The sequence below is a fragment of the Rhinoderma darwinii genome, chromosome 9 (assembly GCF_050947455.1).
Source record: "Rhinoderma darwinii isolate aRhiDar2 chromosome 9, aRhiDar2.hap1, whole genome shotgun sequence".
Classification (NCBI taxonomy): Eukaryota; Metazoa; Chordata; class Amphibia; order Anura; family Rhinodermatidae; genus Rhinoderma; species Rhinoderma darwinii.
This window is the reverse complement of record NC_134695.1, coordinates 81,138,934-81,161,609: the sequence shown is the minus strand read 5'-3', so window position 1 is coordinate 81,161,609 and position 22,676 is coordinate 81,138,934. Positions and strand designations below refer to the sequence as shown.

General features: G+C 44.7%; 1 protein-coding gene across 6 annotated transcripts in view; it reads right to left on the bottom strand.

The window, feature by feature from the left end:
* The window catches only part of GINS2 (GINS complex subunit 2), a 199,062-nt gene extending 177,489 nt beyond the window's left edge, over positions 1 to 21,573 (bottom strand). For 4 of the 6 annotated variants that reach the window (XR_012850622.1, XR_012850625.1, XR_012850623.1 and 1 more), the window contains exons 1-5: positions 21,332 to 21,573; positions 17,467 to 17,581; positions 16,519 to 16,618; positions 14,453 to 14,579; positions 1,549 to 1,653 (exon numbers count right to left, since the gene is read on the bottom strand). Coding sequence is in view for 2 of the 6 variants with exons in the window: in XM_075838311.1 (XP_075694426.1) it covers positions 13,924 to 14,049; positions 14,453 to 14,579; positions 16,519 to 16,618; positions 17,467 to 17,581; positions 21,332 to 21,421 (558 nt within the window). In the remaining 4 variants the exon portion in view is untranslated. Of the gene's footprint in view, positions 1 to 346; positions 1,654 to 13,883; positions 14,050 to 14,452; positions 14,580 to 16,518; positions 16,619 to 17,466; positions 17,582 to 21,331 lie in introns of those variants that run through there. The other 2 variants (XM_075838312.1, XM_075838311.1) reach the window with 2 other exon arrangements.
* Positions 21,574 to 22,676: the final 1,103 nt, after the last annotated feature.

Genomic DNA, 22,676 nt, shown 5'->3' with positions numbered 1-22,676 from the left:
CCACGTAGCTCGCATGCCATTCACTACTATGGGAGTTACGTAAACCGCGTAACTCGGCGAGCTACAATGTTTTCTTCCTCATGGTTGAAAATCACACGCATTAGCCGCATCAGATCGGAAGAATGGGCTTTAGGGTGCCCCATTCTAGAGATAGGCGTCAGTCCCAGACATTTTTAGGCAGACAGGCCACCGTAGGCCATATGCAGCCGCCAGTGTTGGGCCGGGACCACCTTTCAGCTATACAAGACACGGGGAGATTTATTGAAACAGGTGTAAATGACCACACCCCCCCCCCCCCCCGACAGTCTCCCCTCCCCCTCCCTCACGTCCCGACTGGTAACAGCAGCAGGAGGGGAGGTTGTGTGAAGAGCAGGAAGCGGGGCTGGAGGGGGAGATTTTAAAGTAGCACAGGAAGTTTTAATAGCAGCGCAGATCACAGCTGCTATTAGTCGGACAGCAGTTCTTAGCTGCTGTGCTGCCCCCTTAGAAATGCTGTACCCTGCCGCCTGCGACACTGGTCGTTTGGGCGGCCAGCAGGCGCCCCACTGTTCACCGGCCTATCTGCCATTTGCCAGAACTGCCAGATGGCCAGTCCGGCCCTGCTCTGGTCACTCTGCACCCGTCCTGAGGAGACCATTAGGCTGAAATAATCGCAAACACAGTGAATTCTAATGTGGGAACCTGGGAAGGGTTATAGTCAGTACAGCCTTGTAATGTATATTATACGTATGCCCATACATAAATTATAGCTCCCGGTCAAACATCCGTGTGGTCGACAACTTTGTACCCCAACTCCCATGTAAACATGCACCTTCAGCTCAGGCAAGCCTCACTGGTAGAAGGGAGATAAGCGACTGCTGGACAGAAGAGTCACCGCTTATCACAGGAGAAATAAACATCTGACAGGTTAAAACACTAAGCAGTCAGGTCTGTTCTTCCATAGGGCCAGGCATTCCTCATACAGAGTAGACGGTCTACAGACTCCATAGAATTTCTCAGAATCCAAGTGAAATATCTAATGTGTACGGGTCATTTTAGTTTAATGGGGCTCCCCAATAGAAATAAAAACCGGCAGCAGAATATATAACAAACAAAATACAGGTTACTCACCAGTGAATCCTCCTGCCGCTCCCGTGCCGATGCTCCCCCGCCAGTCTTTGTTTACATGCCAGCAGCAGTCACGTACCATACTTACTGGCATTACTGGCGCAGAACGGCATCACTACTCGCATGTAAACAAAGACTGACGGAGGACTACGAGAGCAGCGGCGCTGGATAGGCAGGGGATGCATTTTGTAATTTTTTTCCATATTAAGCTGCCTTATATCTTTTTTTTACTTTTGGAAAACACTTTTAGAAATTCTACAAGATGATTAACATTTACTGTAATATTACCAGATATCAGACTGCAATACATAGTAAATGGACAGGACTTGGTAACGCACATGGTTACCCCTGTACAGCTGAAGCTATAGAGTAATGGACGGCAATGGTTCTTGCATTACTTAACTGTACACTCCGCACATATATAAGGTTGTTTTTCCTTACCTCCTAAATGTGCACGTTGCTGTCTAAATACCAAAAATAAATTCTTACAGGGTGACGCTAAATCCCCCTGGTCTTCCAGGACACTTCTACTGTCCAAAACGCTGACTGTTGAAAAAGATAGAGTATTTCATGACAGGTGAAGTCACCAGCACTACATGTCTACAAGGTCCTGCCTGAAAGGCTATGGCCACCTTTAAGCCGAAATATTTTTTATGGTTCATTTACTTAAACAGTCTTTATTAAAAATGTCCTACCATGTAATACTGGGAGGGACACGTCCACATGAGCGAAATCTAGAAGCAGATTGCAAACCATGATCTGGAAATGAATGGAGATTGCATCCTGAAACTTAGGCCATATTCAGATGGATGTTTGCAAAATCAGCCGTGAAAAACATCCGTTTTTCATGCCTGATTCAGACCAGTGCAGGACCCGTTTTCACAGATCCCTCAGACTGGAGTCTATTAAGGGATTCATGAAAACAGACAAAAATAGGACACGTCCTATTTTTTCAGGGGCCCTTCACGCGGTTTGTTAAAACAACAGCCTGAATGGCCCCATAGAAATATATTCGGCCGTCACACGGACTATTTATACGTTCATCTGAATAAGCCCATGGTGCAAATTTCTTTAACTCCAGGTCACCACTAACATATTCTAAAATTATGTAGAGAAGTATTCGGCACACAGACGAATATGATTCAAAACTTCTTTCGTTTTATTTGTATTGTATTCAAATGCCATGGGCGGAGTGCAACGTTTCGGTCCAATAAGACCTTCGTCAGGCACTAAAGGGGTACAAACATTTTTACACATAAATATCTAGGCATCATTTTGGTACAATATATGTATCATCTCTTATAACACAAAATAATAATGCTACATTGGAAAGAGAAAAAAATAGTAAATAGAAAAATAAAGATAAAATAAAGATAAATTTAAGACAAGAACAGAATATGCACAACACATACATGATTCATACTTCATCAATATCTATGCATATTAGGATTACATTTGATGTAAAAAAGATATAAACAATCAAAAGTATGTGCATGTGTATGCCAGACGGAAGACATCATATCCGTGGCACCATATCCAAGGCTCCAAATATAGTACAAGCAAAAATCGTATAAAGAAATACATCTGGGTATATTTGTAGTGTAACAGCAATAATCCAAACGATGTCCGCAACTTCTGTGGCTGGAAACAGAGTTGTGGAGTACATAGTGCACGAATATAGTGCAAAGATGCAAGTTTTCCTGTAGATGCTCCCTCAATCTGGTACCCATGCTCAGAAAAATAACTTAAAAAATCATTGCGTGAGAGATAATCAGTATAAACATGATGCACCACATAATATAAAGTAAATAGTTATGCTTGTTAATGTACTGGCCGTATTAACATACTATAGAGAGCCTGTACGGCTCGAGGAGACTGTCCCATTGATGCTATCTAGTCAGATGTTGTTTAACATAAACATTTCTTGTCCTAATTGCATAATGGCTGTCCTGTTCAGTGTGCACGTTGTATCTGATGCATGATGGTGGCAGGAGGCAGGTAGTAAAACATTGCAATGACCTTACCTGGAACCCTGTTGGCGTGGATGTATCCTGTTGATGAGCACTGCTGTTCGTATCGCGGCTTACCGCTCGTTTTTGGCGCTAACTGCAATGATTATTCTTGCAGTTTAAATGTCCTGTGTCTGGGGCGGGTCATGGGAGGTTCCCTATGCACGTGATTGGCCGCTCGTAACTTAGTGGGCGTGTCTGAGTGTGTGATTGGCTGCACACTACTCAGAGGGAGTTGCCATGACACATGGGAGGTTCCCTATGCACGTGATTGGCCGCTCGTAACTAAGTGGGCGTGTCTGAGTGTGTGTTCGGCTGCACACTACTCAGAGGGAATTGCCATGACACAGGGGTGTGTCGTGTGACGCCGTTGTAAGGGGCGGTGTTTTCACTCCCATGTTAGATATTTATCGCCGATCAGATGTAGTTAGGGCTATTGGATTTAGCAGTAATAGCATATGTTTGGGCGATATACAGTCTCTTGATCCTGAATGAGCACCAATTACTGCTTCTGTTATTAAGAATATGTTACTGGTAGCTGACCATATTTACTGTAGGTTATTAACACTACATATAGCGCCGTTGTGGGAGTGTGCCTAACTACAGGCAATGTGCTCCCTTAGATCAGGCTCTCAGGTTGAATAACGCCAATTCACATGGACTAAGAGGGACAGATAGAGTAACATGAAGGCGGATACGACTGGTCTGTATATGGGTAGTGGTACTGGATATAATAATGTAGATGCAGCTGGGGTATACTGTATGATATTATAAATCTGTATAAACAATATATTGCTGAAAAAAATGTGTTACCACTACGTATTATATAGTTGACTAGAATACTCAATCCTAAACTCAGTATTTTCAAGGATACCGTAGTCGGGAAGGACCGGATGAAGATGTGTGGTATACATATGTCAAATCAGCGTGTCTGTTATGGAATAAAAAGAGGCATTTGTTATTATGGATATCATACTCAGATCAACGGAACATTGGATACTATAGGAAACTACTAACTTCGTATTCCCTATTTAAACCTCGAGGTTCTAATGTCTGCAATCTGTGGATCCAATAGGCCTCCCTGCGTTTTAGTGTCCTAATCCTATCCCCGCCTCTCCTAGGTGCCGGTATGTGTTCTATCACCTGGAATTGTAATTGCGAAACGTTATGTGATCTCAATAAAAAATGTGCGGGGATCGGTAGTAAGGTTTTATTGCAGCGTATAGTACTCTTATGCTGACCGATTCTGTCTCGTATGCGCTGTGTCGTTTCGCCAACATATGCTAGCCCACATGGGCATTTTATCATGTAAATGACAAAATTAGTGTTACAGGTGAAAAATTCCTTCACCGGTATACGTTCACCTGTCTGGGGGTGTTGTAGCGTATTACCCTTGATCACATTGGAGCATTGCATGCAAGATCGGCATGGGAAGGTCCCTTGTTTAGGGGTGTTCAGAAAGGTTTGCCTTAAGGGTCTTTTGGCTGAGCCAACATCTGCTTTGACTAACTTGTCCCTTAGGTTATGTGGTCTCTTTGAACATGGGAGAAATGGTGTTTTGAATTCTGTGACCTTAGGGTATGCTTCTTTGAGTAATGGCCAGTGCTTCCTAATTATATGGTGAACCCTATATGCACAAGGGTGGTATGTATGTACGAATGGTATACATTTGGGTCTGGTATTACTCCTAGTAGTGTCCATGTTTTGTTGTGCCTCCAATAATGTACACATGGGATAGCCTCTCTCCCTGAATTTTTGTGTCATATTGGTTGTTCTTATGGTTCTATTTTCGGTGTCGTCAACTATCCTCGCAACCCTTTTAAACTGGGATCTCGGTAGAGATTTTTTGGTCGCTATCGGGTGACAGCTGTCATAATGTAGTAGCCCATTCCTGTCTGTTTCCTTCGTAAATAGGTCTGTACTGAGGTGGCCCCTATTGTCCATAATGACCATGGTGTCCAGGAAGCTGATCCTAGACACATGATGGTTAAGTGTGAATTTAAGTTCTGGCCAGATGCTGTTGAGATACTCCACAAATTCTATAAGTGACTCCTGTGTACCTTTCCATATGCAAAATATATCGTCGATATATCTTTTCCAAAGTAATATCCCTTCCCTGAATGTAGTAGTGGGATAGACATAATTCTCCTCAAAGTGGGCCATAAAACAATTGGCATATGGTGGTGCCACGTTAGACCCCATTGCCGTGCCCCTCTGTTGAATATAGTATATATCCTCAAAGAGGAAGTAGTTATCGGTTAAAATGATAGTAAGGAGATCCAGACAAAGGTCTATAATTCTACCATCTTTACCCTCTTTGGTGAGTATTTCTTCTACTGCTCTAAGTCCTTTTTCGTGTTTGATGGAGGTGTAAAGGCTACATACATCCAGGGTCACTAGAATCACATTCTGAGGTAGCTCATCCAGAGTACGGATGGTTTCTAGGAAGTTAGATGTGTCTAATAAGAAAGATCTCGTGTTTTTGACCAAGGGGGTGAGTACTTTCTCCACAAACTTGGACAATGGTGTAAAGATGGAGTCTGTGGAGGCCACTATGGGACGGCCTGGGGGGTTATCAAGCCCCTTATGTATCTTGGGCAGTGTGTAAAAAATGGGTGTGACTGGATATCTATTAGTCAGATAGGATACTGTATCCTGGTCAATTGTACCTAGGGTCATATGCTTTTTAAGGACCTCCTGGATCTTTATTGCAATCCTATTGGTGGGGTCCTGGTCAATAGGTAGATAGACAGAGGTGTCACTCAGTTGCCTGTGTATTTCCCTAAAGTAAGTGGACCTATCCATAATCACTATTGCTCCCCCCTTATCTGCTGGTTTGATAATCAAGTCTTTATCCCCAGTGAGTGAAGACAAGGCTTGTCTGTCCAGACTACTTAGATTGGCCTGGCATTTAAATTGGCCCAATCTGAAGTCGTGGTTAAATCTGTCCACATCTCTGTGGACCAGATTAATGAATGTCTCCAAGGCCGGTGAGTTTTTTGGAGGGTTGAAGAAACTCTTGTTTCTAAGTCCAAAGTCTCGGGAGGTCACAGTAGGACTCTCACTAGAATTAATTGTTGTCCCTTCGTTCCTTTGGGACTCCTCCATATTGGAGAAGTATACCCGAAGGCGTAGGGATCTAAAGAAACGATTGAGGTCCATATCGAGCTGGAACAAATCGTATCTATACGAGGGGCAGAAGGACAGGCCTTTTTGGAGGAGAAGTAACTTGGCCAATTTAAATGCCAGGCCAATCTAAGTAGTCTGGACAGACAAGCCTTGTCTTCACTCACTGGGGATAAAGACTTGATTATCAAACCAGCAGATAAGGGGGGAGCAATAGTGATTATGGATAGGTCCACTTACTTTAGGGAAATACACAGGCAACTGAGTGACACCTCTGTCTATCTACCTATTGACCAGGACCCCACCAATAGGATTGCAATAAAGATCCAGGAGGTCCTTAAAAAGCATATGACCCTAGGTACAATTGACCAGGATACAGTATCCTATCTGACTAATAGATATCCAGTCACACCCGTTTTTTACACACTGCCCAAGATACATAAGGGGCTTGATAACCCCCCAGGCCGTCCCATAGTGGCCTCCACAGACTCCATCTTTACACCATTGTCCAAGTTTGTGGAGAAAGTACTCACCCCCTTGGTCAAAAACACGAGATCTTTCTTATTAGACACATCTAACTTCCTAGAAACCATCCGTACTCTGGATGAGCTACCTCAGAATGTGATTCTAGTGACCCTGGATGTATGTAGCCTTTACACCTCCATCAAACACGAAAAAGGACTTAGAGCAGTAGAAGAAATACTCACCAAAGAGGGTAAAGATGGTAGAATTATAGACCTTTGTCTGGATCTCCTTACTATCATTTTAACCGATAACTACTTCCTCTTTGAGGATATATACTATATTCAACAGAGGGGCACGGCAATGGGGTCTAACGTGGCACCACCATATGCCAATTGTTTTATGGCCCACTTTGAGGAGAATTATGTCTATCCCACTACTACATTCAGGGAAGGGATATTACTTTGGAAAAGATATATCGACGATATATTTTGCATATGGAAAGGTACACAGGAGTCACTTATAGAATTTGTGGAGTATCTCAACAGCATCTGGCCAGAACTTAAATTCACACTTAACCATCATGTGTCTAGGATCAGCTTCCTGGACACCATGGTCATTATGGACAATAGGGGCCACCTCAGTACAGACCTATTTACGAAGGAAACAGACAGGAATGGGCTACTACATTATGACAGCTGTCACCCGATAGCGACCAAAAAATCTCTACCGAGATCCCAGTTTAAAAGGGTTGCGAGGATAGTTGACGACACCGAAAATAGAACCATAAGAACAACCAATATGACACAAAAATTCAGGGAGAGAGGCTATCCCATGTGTACATTATTGGAGGCACAACAAAACATGGACACTACTAGGAGTAATACCAGACCCAAATGTATACCATTCGTACATACATACCACCCTTGTGCATATAGGGTTCACCATATAATTAGGAAGCACTGGCCATTACTCAAAGAAGCATACCCTAAGGTCACAGAATTCAAAACACCATTTCTCCCATGTTCAAAGAGACCACATAACCTAAGGGACAAGTTAGTCAAAGCAGATGTTGGCTCAGCCAAAAGACCCTTAAGGCAAACCTTTCTGAACACCCCTAAACAAGGGACCTTCCCATGCCGATCTTGCATGCAATGCTCCAATGTGATCAAGGGTAATACGCTACAACACCCCCAGACAGGTGAACGTATACCGGTGAAGGAATTTTTCACCTGTAACACTAATTTTGTCATTTACATGATAAAATGCCCATGTGGGCTAGCATATGTTGGCGAAACGACACAGCGCATACGAGACAGAATCGGTCAGCATAAGAGTACTATACGCTGCAATAAAACCTTACTACCGATCCCCGCACATTTTTTATTGAGATCACATAACGTTTCGCAATTACAATTCCAGGTGATAGAACACATACCGGCACCTAGGAGAGGCGGGGATAGGATTAGGACACTAAAACGCAGGGAGGCCTATTGGATCCACAGATTGCAGACATTAGAACCTCGAGGTTTAAATAGGGAATACGAAGTTAGTAGTTTCCTATAGTATCCAATGTTCCGTTGATCTGAGTATGATATCCATAATAACAAATGCCTCTTTTTATTCCATAACAGACACGCTGATTTGACATATGTATACCACACATCTTCATCCGGTCCTTCCCGACTACGGTATCCTTGAAAATACTGAGTTTAGGATTGAGTATTCTAGTCAACTATATAATACGTAGTGGTAACACATTTTTTTCAGCAATATATTGTTTATACAGATTTATAATATCATACAGTATACCCCAGCTGCATCTACATTATTATATCCAGTACCACTACCCATATACAGACCAGTCGTATCCGCCTTCATGTTACTCTATCTGTCCCTCTTAGTCCATGTGAATTGGCGTTATTCAACCTGAGAGCCTGATCTAAGGGAGCACATTGCCTGTAGTTAGGCACACTCCCACAACGGCGCTATATGTAGTGTTAATAACCTACAGTAAATATGGTCAGCTACCAGTAACATATTCTTAATAACAGAAGCAGTAATTGGTGCTCATTCAGGATCAAGAGACTGTATATCGCCCAAACATATGCTATTACTGCTAAATCCAATAGCCCTAACTACATCTGATCGGCGATAAATATCTAACATGGGAGTGAAAACACCGCCCCTTACAACGGCGTCACACGACACACCCCTGTGTCATGGCAATTCCCTCTGAGTAGTGTGCAGCCGAACACACACTCAGACACGCCCACTTAGTTACGAGCGGCCAATCACGTGCATAGGGAACCTCCCATGTGTCATGGCAACTCCCTCTGAGTAGTGTGCAGCCAATCACACACTCAGACACGCCCACTAAGTTACGAGCGGCCAATCACGTGCATAGGGAACCTCCCATGACCCGCCCCAGACACAGGACATTTAAACTGCAAGAATAATCATTGCAGTTAGCGCCAAAAACGAGCGGTAAGCCGCGATACGAACAGCAGTGCTCATCAACAGGATACATCCACGCCAACAGGGTTCCAGGTAAGGTCATTGCAATGTTTTACTACCTGCCTCCTGCCACCATCATGCATCAGATACAACGTGCACACTGAACAGGACAGCCATTATGCAATTAGGACAAGAAATGTTTATGTTAAACAACATCTGACTAGATAGCATCAATGGGACAGTCTCCTCGAGCCGTACAGGCTCTCTATAGTATGTTAATACGGCCAGTACATTAACAAGCATAACTATTTACTTTATATTATGTGGTGCATCATGTTTATACTGATTATCTCTCACGCAATGATTTTTTAAGTTATTTTTCTGAGCATGGGTACCAGATTGAGGGAGCATCTACAGGAAAACTTGCATCTTTGCACTATATTCGTGCACTATGTACTCCACAACTCTGTTTCCAGCCACAGAAGTTGCGGACATCGTTTGGATTATTGCTGTTACACTACAAATATACCCAGATGTATTTCTTTATACGATTTTTGCTTGTACTATATTTGGAGCCTTGGATATGGTGCCACGGATATGATGTCTTCCGTCTGGCATACACATGCACATACTTTTGATTGTTTATATCTTTTTTACATCAAATGTAATCCTAATATGCATAGATATTGATGAAGTATGAATCATGTATGTGTTGTGCATATTCTGTTCTTGTCTTAAATTTATCTTTATTTTATCTTTATTTTTCTATTTACTATTTTTTTCTCTTTCCAATGTAGCATTATTATTTTGTGTTATAAGAGATGATACATATATTGTACCAAAATGATGCCTAGATATTTATGTGTAAACATTTTTGTACCCCTTTAGTGCCTGACGAAGGTCTTATTGGACCGAAACGTTGCACTCCGCCCATGGCATTTGAATACAATACAAATAAAACGAAAGAAGTTTTGAATCATATTTGTCTGTGTGCCGAATACTTCTCTACATACGATTGGGTTGGGACCCTATTCGTGCACCTCCTATAGGTCTTGTGCACTCTGAACCAATACCGATATTCTAAAATTATTTTACCCATGTCAAAAGGTGTCCATAGCATTTAAACATCGACTACAACTAAAGAAACATCTGTGACTAAGCCATCAAAACATTTTTACCTTGCCAAAACAACTTTGGATAGACAGTTGTGATACAAAATTATTAAAAAAAAAAAAAAAAAAAAAAAGAATTGAATTGCAGTTCCATGGTCATGTTTTTTTATGCAGTTTTCCTAACTAAAAAAAAATGCTGCAAGTCTATAACAGTTAGGGTATACTCCTAAATAGCACAGCATGCCCTACAAACATGCCTAGTCTTCAGCAGCATTAGGTGAACATTTAATACAATCTCATTCAATTCCATTTTACAAAAAATTACAAATGAATTGTGAAACCCGCAATTGTAGACATGCACCACTAGAGGGGGCACAGCCCAAGCTCCTGTCATTTCATAGCCCAATAGATTTCTTAGGCTGGGTTTATACGTTGTGGTCAAAATGTGTTTTTTTTTGGCGGAGATTCTTGCAATATTGTGTTGTTTTGCTGCAAATTGCGGCAAACAACGCATTTTGTCTGCAATGTGAAAACCCGGCCTTCTGGGCTTATGTGAGATTTAAATTTTTAGGTTGTGTTTTCTGGCAAAATAACTTTTGGAAATTTTCAAAAAGCAAAGAGTATTTAGAGAGTCTATTTAAAGGCCCTTTTACACAGGCCAAAGATCAGGCATACGAACGCTTGATCCCAACCATTGCCCTGGGCAGCGATCAGCCATTCACATCCTTTATGCGGCCAAAAAAACGGTCGGTAAACAGGGTACGTGCTGCCAACAAAATGCAACGGTATGAGGTTGAACAATCGTAATAAACACCCAAATACATTGGGACCATTGTTTCATGTAAATGGAGCTAAGCAAAAGCCGATTGACATGCTATATGGTTGATCTGCGATGTTACCAAACAGGAAATCTGCCATATAAGCCTTTTTTTACTCCCAATAGCCCATAATCCCTGGTACGCTTGACAGAATATTTGGTGTGTTTCCGGTCTAGATTGGCAATAGAAGACTTTGCTTTTTACTAGATCATCGTCCTCAGTCACAGCAGCTTTTCAGGTCACCAGATTCCATCCCAGTTCAATGAGGGACATTTACAACTAGCGATAGCAAAAAAGCTGCAGCTTTTCTCTGGTGACATATCTGCCGCATCTGAGCTCCATAGTGGAGAGTGAAAGTCCCTGGATAATTATCAAATCAAAATACTGACCCTGCAAACGTGGCAGAGACAAACGACACACTCAAAACAGCGGCCGATTCAATGGAGATTGGGAATAATCCGCTACGAGACCTACCGGAACAAAGAATTTGGCATCTACCATTGGGTGGGTGGGGAATAGTCTGGAGACCCCCATACATATTAGATCTTTTCCCGATTCTGGGTTCGGCCGACTTTAATGTTTACGGTCGTTTTAAAATTCCTTTAATCCAGAATAAACGAGGCTCGATCAGATATGGAATATCGGATGATTCTAGGAAAACATATAAAGCCAAGTAGAGAACCTCCAAGGGGAACAGGAGGCCGGAATTCAATGTGAACACAATCTGCTGCGTCCCCTGTTTTTTATTGAGATTGTCCATATTCCTTCTCTCTACTCATCACTTTAGGTGGTGGAACAATTGAGATGTTCAGTGCACCGTCCGTCAGCGCTATAATCCTATCCCTTTTGGGAAAAGTTTCCCAATTTCAATGGAGTTGACTCTGCAGATTTTTAGCTGAAAATGGGATGAAACCTGCTCTGCACATACAGTGACGCAATCCAGATATAGTCAATTGGGTTTTCACTAGTGAACCCCCCCCCCCCCCTTGAGGCAGCATTCATTTAGCCTCTGTTCACATCTGCGTTGTTATTTCTGTTCCACTTTTCCACCAAGGGAACTAAAAAACGAAAATAAAGGAAGCGCCAGATCTGACGGACAACAACGGCGCCTGAAGGAACCCATTGACTAGAATAGGATCCATCAGCTTTCAGGTCATTTGACCATTGCGCTATTTTGTCTGGGATTTTTGACGGAATCTGTGACGGAGGCTCCTCTGTGAAGTCTTATTCCAATGTGATGCACCATAAAATGTAGGCTTAACAAGAGGGGTTTTCTGTGCACATATATCATTAACATGAACATCCAGGTTGCTCCGATGTGGATGATCTGAACACTCATTCATGAAGGAAAGAAATCCTACACTATGTAATGCCCATGTAGAAGTGAATACAAGAAGCTACAGGTGCAGAGCTTGTCTGTCCACTACAATGATGAAAACTTTCCACCCGGACCAGACGATATCAACCACAACATTACCTCAAGTATTTTCACATCGACAGCAGCGCAACCATAAAGAATTGTCACTGTTGTAACTAACATGAAAGGTCGGCGTCAAGAGGATCGATCATGGAGGCTCCAGATACCGGCCTCAAGTCTGGAGTCTGTGAAGTTTGTAGACAACGTTATGACCGTCCAGCAATAGAGAAGAAAGCTGCAGCTCCCACATCATATTCAAATACAGCTGCGCCCCCAATACTTGTTGAGAGTTAATCAATCATTTCCTTTAAAAAATCATCCGTAAAACACTCATGAATTTAAAAGAATCCACCAGCATGAGAGGAGCGGAGGGAAGTAACAAGCATTTATTTCACACTTGTGGACAGGTAGGCCGGTCTGACACGGGGATATAAGTACAGGCCGGGCTCACGATCTGCTGCCGCCTCCTTATTCCAGCACTAGTTTATGTGTCTGTGTTCAATATCCTAATAACGCAGCACTGTTAGGGTAAGGCCACACGGAGTGCATTGACCCAGCCATGATGTCACCAAAAAACGTTCCGTTACACTGCTCGGCGCAGTTAACTAAACGCTTGTTAATGACCGCAGTGTTGCAGGTAAAACTGCTGATTACCTGCAAAATTGTGCAGCCAGAAAAGTTCTAATCATAAGTGGCGACACGATTTCGCAGGTAAGCGGTAGTTTTACCTAACAATTAGACACCACGCCGAAGAGCCGTTGCAGTTTTCGGTTGAGACAATGGCGTTCTGTGCGGCCTCAATCTTAGGCTTTATTCAGATGACCAGGTGTCAAATCGGCCATGAAAATCTGCAGTTTTTCATGGCCGATTTGCACTTGTGCGGGACCCGTTTTCACAGATCCGTCATAAACTTAAATCTATTGAGGGATCGGGAAGACAGGCAAAAATAGACCATGTCCTATTTTTTCCCACTCCGTTCACATAGTCTGTTAAAAAACGGCCGTGTGAATAGCCCCATAGACATGTATTGATTTCAATGCAGCTGTGTGACGGCCGTTAAAAAAAACTTCCGTCACACGACCGAGTTTCCCTGTCATCTGAATAGGGCCTTATTCTTGTAAATGGAGCTGGTTTCTGGTGAGAGGAGGTTTACTGCGTCTACACTGGCCTGAAGAACATGAACATTTCAGTCTCACCTGAAGCTATGAGAGCAGAGCACAGGAGGCATAGCTTTCCTTTCACACTAGCAGGGCAGAGTAACGTCTCTCACTTGTCTGCCGGCGGGCCAGGAGCACAGATGATATCGGTATATGCCAGGGAATGAAGCTTTGGCATGGAGAACATCAGAGTAAGTCACAATGACCTCAGCAAGAAGCTAATTACATTCCCCTTTTTAATTGTGTTGGCGCGGTGGGTTAGTATTCCTGGGACTGTCCATCCTCCGAGTACTGCAGGCTGGTTCGTAATTTGTACATGTGGTTTAAGGACTCCGTGAGAAAAGTTCCAATGGTGTTAATTTCCATCAGCGTCAAGTTATCCAGCTGGCAAATGAGAAGAGAGAGACTTGTAACAGCAGGGAGCGCACAGGCAGGTGGACAATTACACGCGTTTAATCAGCGGAGACTAAGCCGGACGCAGAATTACTCAGCCAAGTTGGACAAAGGCTCAGAGAATCACAGTTGTCTATCGATACCCAAAATTGAATTATTCACTTCGACTGCAAATCTGTGCATTAGCACGGCTTCTCAGAGCGGACATATTCTTATCCACATGTCGTTTTTCAAAGCTTCTGCTCTTTTCATTGTGTCAGCTGCGTAATGTGACCGCTCTGCAGCGCCAGCATTAACTAAATATTTACATTTGTGACTTTCCGCATATAAAATCGCAGTAACAAAGAACCTGAGGACAATCTCCCCCAAATCACAGTTCTGACCCGGTCTGTACCTTGGCATGGGCTTCCTGCTCCCGCACAAAGCTGTCAGCAGACAACCGGAGCTTAGCGATCCGAGTGTCCCAGGTGTCCTTAACCAGCGTCCTGATCTCATCAGCCTTTGGGATGTTGTCAGAGGCACTAAGGAGAACAAACACAATGCTGAACACTAATGTGACAATGATGGCAGACACGTTGTGGATAACATACAAGGCTCTAATCAGGTTACATGCACTGGATAAGGACGCTCTGATGAAGGCCTTTATAATATCCATTAAGACAACAACCAATTCTCATAACATCATTGCCAAAGCTTCAAAATGTATTAAAGTTTAAGGGACTGTCCACTTTAGACAATTATTTTTGTTATAATTGTCTACCGGCGATAAACAGATCACAGATTGTGCTGCTGCTGGAGTCCCTAACGATCAGCTGTGATTTGTTGCGAAAGCCGGCAGGAAGTGATCAAATTCCCTGCAGCACTACCACAGGAAGAATTAAGTATTACATACTTCTACATTACATGGGTAGCCCATTGTTTTTAATGAGATGTGAGGATCCTCCAGAACATTAGACGTTCCTTGCAGCCGCTCTCTGACCGATAGATGAGGCTTCCCTATTAATTCTGCAGTCCGTGTTTAGAAATGGGTTTTGTAAAGCAGACAACACCTTTAAAGGGAATGTGTCGCTAGAGATTATTATTATTTTTTTTCAGTTAAACAATTAGTATTTGAGTGATTACAAATTGTTTTAATTTTTTCACAAGTCAGGAATTATTATAAATTAATTCTAATTTATAACATTTCCATGTGCTGGTCACTAGAGGGAGCAGTTCCCAAAATTGCAGCATGGTCAATGTGGTAAAGCAACCTCATTGATTTATGCTGCAAATTTGGGGTGGACACACTCTCTCTAGTGTCCTCACACAATCCCCCCTCCCTTCGTCTGGCTAGTGCCAGGAGAAGGAGGGGTTTGAATCTTCAATCCTCCTACACTGTGTGCTGCCATTTTCTGAGCAACTGCACAGTGTAGGAGGATTAGATACAGTGCTCAGCAGACAGTATCACACGAACATACACGCACATAATACACACATCACATACACAAACATAGATTACCTGACGCTGCCTCCGCTGGTCTACGCTCCTATTCCTTGTGCCTGAACACATCGCCGGAAGCCGCGGCCGGAAGTTGCCATCTTACTGTCCGGCAGCGGCTTCTGGTCCACATGAAAATTGCGCTGGATTTCGCTCTGAGAACGAGCTGCGTTGTGGGCTGTTCCCACACAGACGGCGTACGCTTCTGAGAATGGAACGGCTCCCGTTCGCATTCTCTATGGGGTTGTATGTGCCGTATTCCATCTCTGTATGTGTCGTTAATCGACACATACAGAGATGAAAAAAAAAATGGCAGCCCCCATAAAGTCAAATTAATACATACTAAAAATTAGAACGTGACAACACCTTAAATAACATTTTTGTTTATATTTTATTAAAAGCAATATAATAAAAAAATAAAATAAATCATGACACCTTCCCTTTAAGTATTTCTTCAGACTGCAGAGCGTGAGAAGTGATGTGCTGTATACAAGGACACTGCTGCAGATTTTATTATGTTATAGAGTGTTGGATTTAGTAGCAATTCTCTGTACAATACTAAATAAACGTTATCCATTTACTAAGGACCGTCACAGAGAATGTCATCCACCCACCCACCCAATGAGCAAAGACATCAAAGTAATTAGTGCAGAAAGATATCTAAATAAATTGCCTTTACTCCGGCATTAATACAACCATAAAGGTGCTGAACTATCAGATAGTCTGAACTTACAGTCACAGGACTGGATGTAAAACTACTTAGTAAAGTTACAGATCCTTTAAAACCCCCTCCAAAAAAGTTACAACAAGATCTACTACTAACACTTAGTTTTTTAATCAGAGGAATTTCCTCTAGATTAAAAGAGCTGGATTATCAGATTTTCTGGTTTAGTGAATGGCGGATTAAAGGAATTACAAACACAAACTTTCTGGTCAGTTTTGATTCCACACTGCAATGCAGATTTTATAGGCATTGTACTTACTGGTTTAACAATAATTTGGTAAGTTCCATGTAATGGGGATTCGGCATTGGCGTAAATGTCTCCTCCCTCCGTTCATGGTCTCGGATTTCCTCCAGCTTTTCTAAAATTGTGGTTTAAAAATATACGTATTTAAATATTTGATATCTACATTTATCTCACATCTATACCACCCACAGCCGAGCAGCAGAAACCAAAGACAATGTATATTCAAAGAGCCAAGAACGTCTGCGCAGGGAGGATTTTCACTAGAAAGGATTGGAGCAACGACTGTATACTACACATAATAGGAACGTTACTAATCCTTACAGTTACGTTTGGTCTTTAGATATTTTCGGTCCGATAACTACACTGTTTGGGGTCTATAAACTGGGACCCCTCTAGAATGAAGCGTCTCCTGAGCTCACTGCTTTTAGCTAGGACGTCATCTTTCAATTGACAGCGTGTAGCTGAACGTACCCCATAGACACACAAGTACATTAGAAACAAGAAGAAATTAGCTAAAAGCTAAAGTGGCACAGACTCAGAAGACAAAAAGGTGAACCACCAAAGGGTATTCCAATACTGCAGACATGTCACTAGAATATATCATCAATGTCTGATTGGAGGGGCCCGATCTCTGGTATTACCACTTCAGCTTCACCTACAACACAGCGTCACTCCTGCCCAGGCCCCCTGTACGGACTGCAGCACAGATCTAGTCACTTGAACTGGGCCGTGTTGCAATACCAGACACAGAGCACGGACAGGACCGACGCGGAGTCACAGAAAACACCAAAGAGGCTGCAACGCTTTCATTCTAGACATCAGTGGGATTTCCTGGAGGCCGGACCACCGCATATCAGACATTGATGGTATGGCCCAGCAGCCTGATAGTATGACATGCCACCGGTGTGTAGCCTAGGAACACCCCTTTAAGTATACACATAAGTACAGAGTTGTCTCTCTTACCAACATCCATCCACTCAGGAGGAACAATGCGACATTTCTGCCGTTGCTTCAGGTTGACGGCCAGCCATAGAGGCACCTGCACAGGGAGGCCGGGATTGAAGGGACCTATATCACCCTAGAGAAAAAAAAGAAAAATAGGTCAAATACACTCGTGGAATATTCAGAACATTGTGGCATCAGGAGACCAGTATGTAAATGCAAATTCCTCCAAAACACAGAGAATCCCCAGTAAATAGAAGTCAAGTTCCCCTCTTCAGCCAACGAATCAATCTGTTAATCATTGTATTTGGATGGACACTATATGAGGGCAGTAGCGCCGGCCAGGAGCGGCCGCACCGTGAAATAACGCACACTTTAAGCTGCACATTGACGTCGATTTGCCATGCGGTCTTTACAGGTGAAGCGTGCAAACAATGTGTTACACCTGTAGATATTGCATCGCAGAGCTGCGGTAAATTGTGGTAAAACACACAGTCACTATCCGCACAGCATACTACGCTACTGGTCCGTGTAATTATACGCTCAGACTAGGTCCACACATCGCCTTAGGCCCCATGCACACGACCGTATTTTTTTCGTCCTGTAAATACGGGTTGTCACACATTTTTAAATACGGGTCCGTAGTCACCGGTTAATTCCTCCCGTATTTACGGACCCGTTTTCACTGCTTCTCTTTACACGTATAGAGATATTGCACTGCACTAATCGGCAGCCCCTTCTCTCTATCCAGCACTGATCGTCAGCCTGTTCTCTCTATCAGTGCTGGATAGAGAGAAGGGGCAGCCCTTTCGGGTAGTTTCCGCAGCAGAACGCAACGATAGAAAGAAAAAGAAGTTCATACGTATCCCGGCCGTTGTCTTGGCGACGCGTCCCTCTTTTGACATCCAGTCCGACATCCCTGGATGACGCTGCAGTCCATCTGACCGCTGCAACGGTCACATGGGATGAAACATTATCCCAGGAGGCCGGACTGGAGGAAGAAGCAGGGAGTACTGGGTAAGTATAAACTTTTTTTTCTTGAAGGTTTTTGAAGGAAAAATTAGAAATCTGTATTGTGAGCATCGCGCATGGTACTGACTGTCCTACGTGCTGAAAGAGTTACTGCCGATCAGTGCAGCCCCTTTTCTCTATCCAGCACTGATCGTTTAACTCTTTCAGCACCCTGGAGAGTGACTACCACTGGACAGTGAGTACCATGCGCGGCGCTCACAATATGGATTTCTAATGTTTCTAATTATTAAAAAATTCAACTCAGGTATGAGCCTGCAGACAGGGGAATCCTCTGACGTCGCCTAGCAACGCTCCCGTAATTACAGGTGCACACACGTAGCCACCCGTAATTACGGGAGCCCCATAGACTTCTATGGGCCTGCCCGTGCCGTAAATACAGCCTGAAATAGGACATGTTCTATATTATTCAACGGCCAGGGCATCTTCCCGTGAGCAAACAGGAAGGTACCCGTGGCCAATAGAAGTCTATGGGCCCGTAATTATGGGCGTTTTTTACAGTCGTGTGCATGGGGCCTTAACCTGTTAGGGACCGCCCACTGTATATACGGGTTTAGGCCTCATGCACACGAACGTGTTCTTGCATCCACAATTTATCTGCAAAAATGTGGATGAATTGAGGACCCATTCTTTTCTATTGGCCCATGCACACTCCGTACAATGGGCGGAAGCCAGGACTGCAAAAAAATAAGACTAGTCACTTTACTGGCCGCATTTACGGTCCGGGCTCATTGAAATCAATGTGTGAACGGTTCGTGAATTGCTGACAGCCCGCGGATGACACTCAGTGGCCGTCCATGCCGTAATCAGCGCAGTCGTCTGGCAGGACATTCCCAGCACTTCATGCTTCCCTCTGCTGACAGCTTTATGGAGATGAGGATTTCATTTTCCAGCAGGACTTGGCACCTGCCCACACTGCCAAATGTACCAATACCTGGTGTAATAACCACAGGATCACTGCGCCTGATTGGCCAGCAAACTCGCCCGACCTAAACCCCATAATCAATAGGGTATTGTCAAGAGGAAGATGAGACCCCAGACCCAACAATGCAGACGAGCTGAAGGCCGATATCAAAGAAACCGGGGCTTCCATAATACCTCAGCAGTGCCACAGGCTGATCACCCCCATGCCACGCCGCATTGATAACACCTCAGCAGTGCCACAGGCTGATCGCCCCATGCCACGCAGCATTGATAACACCTCAGCAGTGCCACAGTCTGATCGCCCCCATGCCACGCCGCATTGATAACACCTCAGCAGTGCCACAGGCTGATCGCCCCCATGCCACGCCGCATTGATAACACCTCAGCAGTGCCACAGGCTGATCGCCCCCATGCCACGCCGCATTGATCACACCTCAGCAGTGCCACAGGCTGATCGCCCCCATGCCACGCCGCATTGATAACACCTCAGCAGTGCCACAGGCTGATCGCCCCCATGCCACGCCGCATTGATCACACCTCAGCAGTGCCACAGGCTGATCGCCCCCATGCCACGCCGCATTGATCACACCTCAGCAGTGCCACAGGCTGATCGCCCCCATGCCACGCCGCATTGATCACACCTCAGCAGTGCCACAGGCTGATCGCCCCCATGCCACGCCGCATTGATAACACCTCAGCAGTGCCACAGGCTGATCGCCCCCATGCCACGCCGCATTGATCACACCTCAGCAGTGCCACAGGCTGATCACCCCCATGCCACGCAGCATTGATAACACCTCAGCAGTGCCACAGGCTGATCACCTCCATGCCACGCCGCATTGATAACACCTCAGCAGTGCCACAGGCTGATCGCCCCATGCCACGCAGCATTGATAACACCTCAGCAGTGCCACAGTCTGATCGCCCCCATGCCACGCCGCATTGATAACACCTCAGCAGTGCCACAGGCTGATCGCCCCCATGCCACGCCGCATTGATAACACCTCAGCAGTGCCACAGGCTGATTGCCCCCATGCCACGCCGCATTGATCACACCTCAGCAGTGCCACAGGCTGATCACCCCCATGACACGCCGCATTGATCACACCTCAGCAGTGCCACAGTCTGATCGCCCCCATGCCACGCCGCATTGATAACACCTCAGCAGTGCCACAGGCTGATCGCCTCCATGCCACGCCGCATTGATAACACCTCAGCAGTGCCACAGGCTGATCGCCTCCATGCCACGCCGCATTGATAACACCTCAGCAGTGCCACAGGCTGATCGCCCCCATGCCACGCCGCATTGATGCAGTAATTCATGCAGAGTCGGAGCCCCGGCCAAGTATTGAGGGCAGATACTGGACAGACTTCTCAGCAGGACGACATTTCCGTATTAAAAATCATTTCTGAAATTGGGTTTATATAATATTCTCATTTTCTGAGACACTAAATTTTGGGTTTTCATTAACTAAGGAGGTGACATCACCATCCTCCATATTATAACCGTCACATGGAGAAAAGCGACGTCACCCCCTGTATATGACATTATGGAGAACAGCGATGTCACCTCTTGTATATTATGACAGTTATAATATACAAGAGGGATAGTCATGGACACCAGTGATGTCACCTCAAATATAAGTTATAATATACAGGAGATGACATCACCGCCGTCCATATGACAGTTATAATATACAACACGTGACATCACAGCAATTATAATATACAACACGTGACATCACCGCCGTCCATATGACAGTTATAATATAAGAGGGGACATCACCGCCAGCCACATGACCGTTATACAGGCGGTGACAGCTTTAACTAATACCGTCACTGTAACTTCTACTGGTAGTTCCGCCACACTTAAACAGCACTGGACAACTTATCCTCTGTCAGTGGACGGTAACAGGGGGAATGTGTCTCTTACCCCGATGAGGTAAACCTTATCCAGGCTGAAGTTGGGGATAATAGACACCAGTTCCTTCTCCGCCAGAAATTCCACCTCAGAAGCGTCCATCTCCGTTGTCCCGGTCCTGCCTGAATGTCACCGCCCACTGCTTTCCCGCGCTGCCGAGTCCACCAACCACAACGCAGAACAGTGTATGACGTCCTACATTGTTTGCGGTCAAAGCCTCACTTTGGAGATCACATGGCTATGCATGAAAGAGAGGTTTGGAACGCAGAACCCGGAAGTGTCATGTAGTGGTGCGTGTAGTATACGTCACTGCAGGCACGCTCCTCCTCCCCATTAGACTGACAACAGAGAACAGCAGCTCATATTACGTCACATTAAAAATATTTAGGTGATGTTCACCGCAGCACTCTAAATTATAGACTCCATTACTGTTATGTTCGCCTTCTGTGAGTGACAACCTCTGACAGTAGCCACGTGAAACTTTTTTTTCTTTTTAACCCTTTACAATCGTGGCCTTAGGACGGAACCAAGTATTTCGTCTTCACCTCTCGTCATTCATTTTTATCAGGTTCCGCAGCTTGTGTGTTTTTCACAGAAATTACTGATTGGGCAGCTTAGGCCTCATTCAGACATCGAGATTACAAGCGCAAATCCCAGTCCGACCACGGGTCTAATTATACATCCATATTATGCGGTTAGTTTGGGTCATGAGACGCGTGGTCCATTATACGGACACTAAATGCAGCCGTCTGAGGATCGCACCACGTTTGGGGTACACGCCAGAAAATTCCTGTGATGCCCCTAAGACCATCAGTCCGACATATGGCCGGCGCATCTTACCCGCATACATTATATGCCTGTACGCTGCGGCATCAACAATATTAAAAAGCGCAGTCACCAATACCACGCAGTATATAGGTTTGTCATTTTCCCCCTATGAATCGACAGGCGTACGCACCAGATATAGCGTGTATACAGCGGCCGGAGCATCATCAGGGATCTTACTGCATCTGATTGGGACTGTAAGATCGCTCCAGGTCTGGTCCATGGAAATAGCGACGACAGAACCACCACTGCAGGAGCCACGCAGACGGCAGGGGGCCCCAGTGCAGGAGCCACGCAGACGGCAGGGGGCCCCAGTGCAGGAGCCACGCAGACGGCAGGGGGCCCCAGTGCAGGAGCCACGCAGACGGCAGGGGGCCCCAGTGCAGGAGCCACGCAGACGGCAGGGGGCCCCAGTGCAGGAACAGGACAAGGACTTCTTAGGCCCCCGGCACACGACTGTAGATTTCATCGGTAATTACGGACCCATTAATTTCTATGGCCGGCGGACACCTTCCCGTATATTTACAGGAGG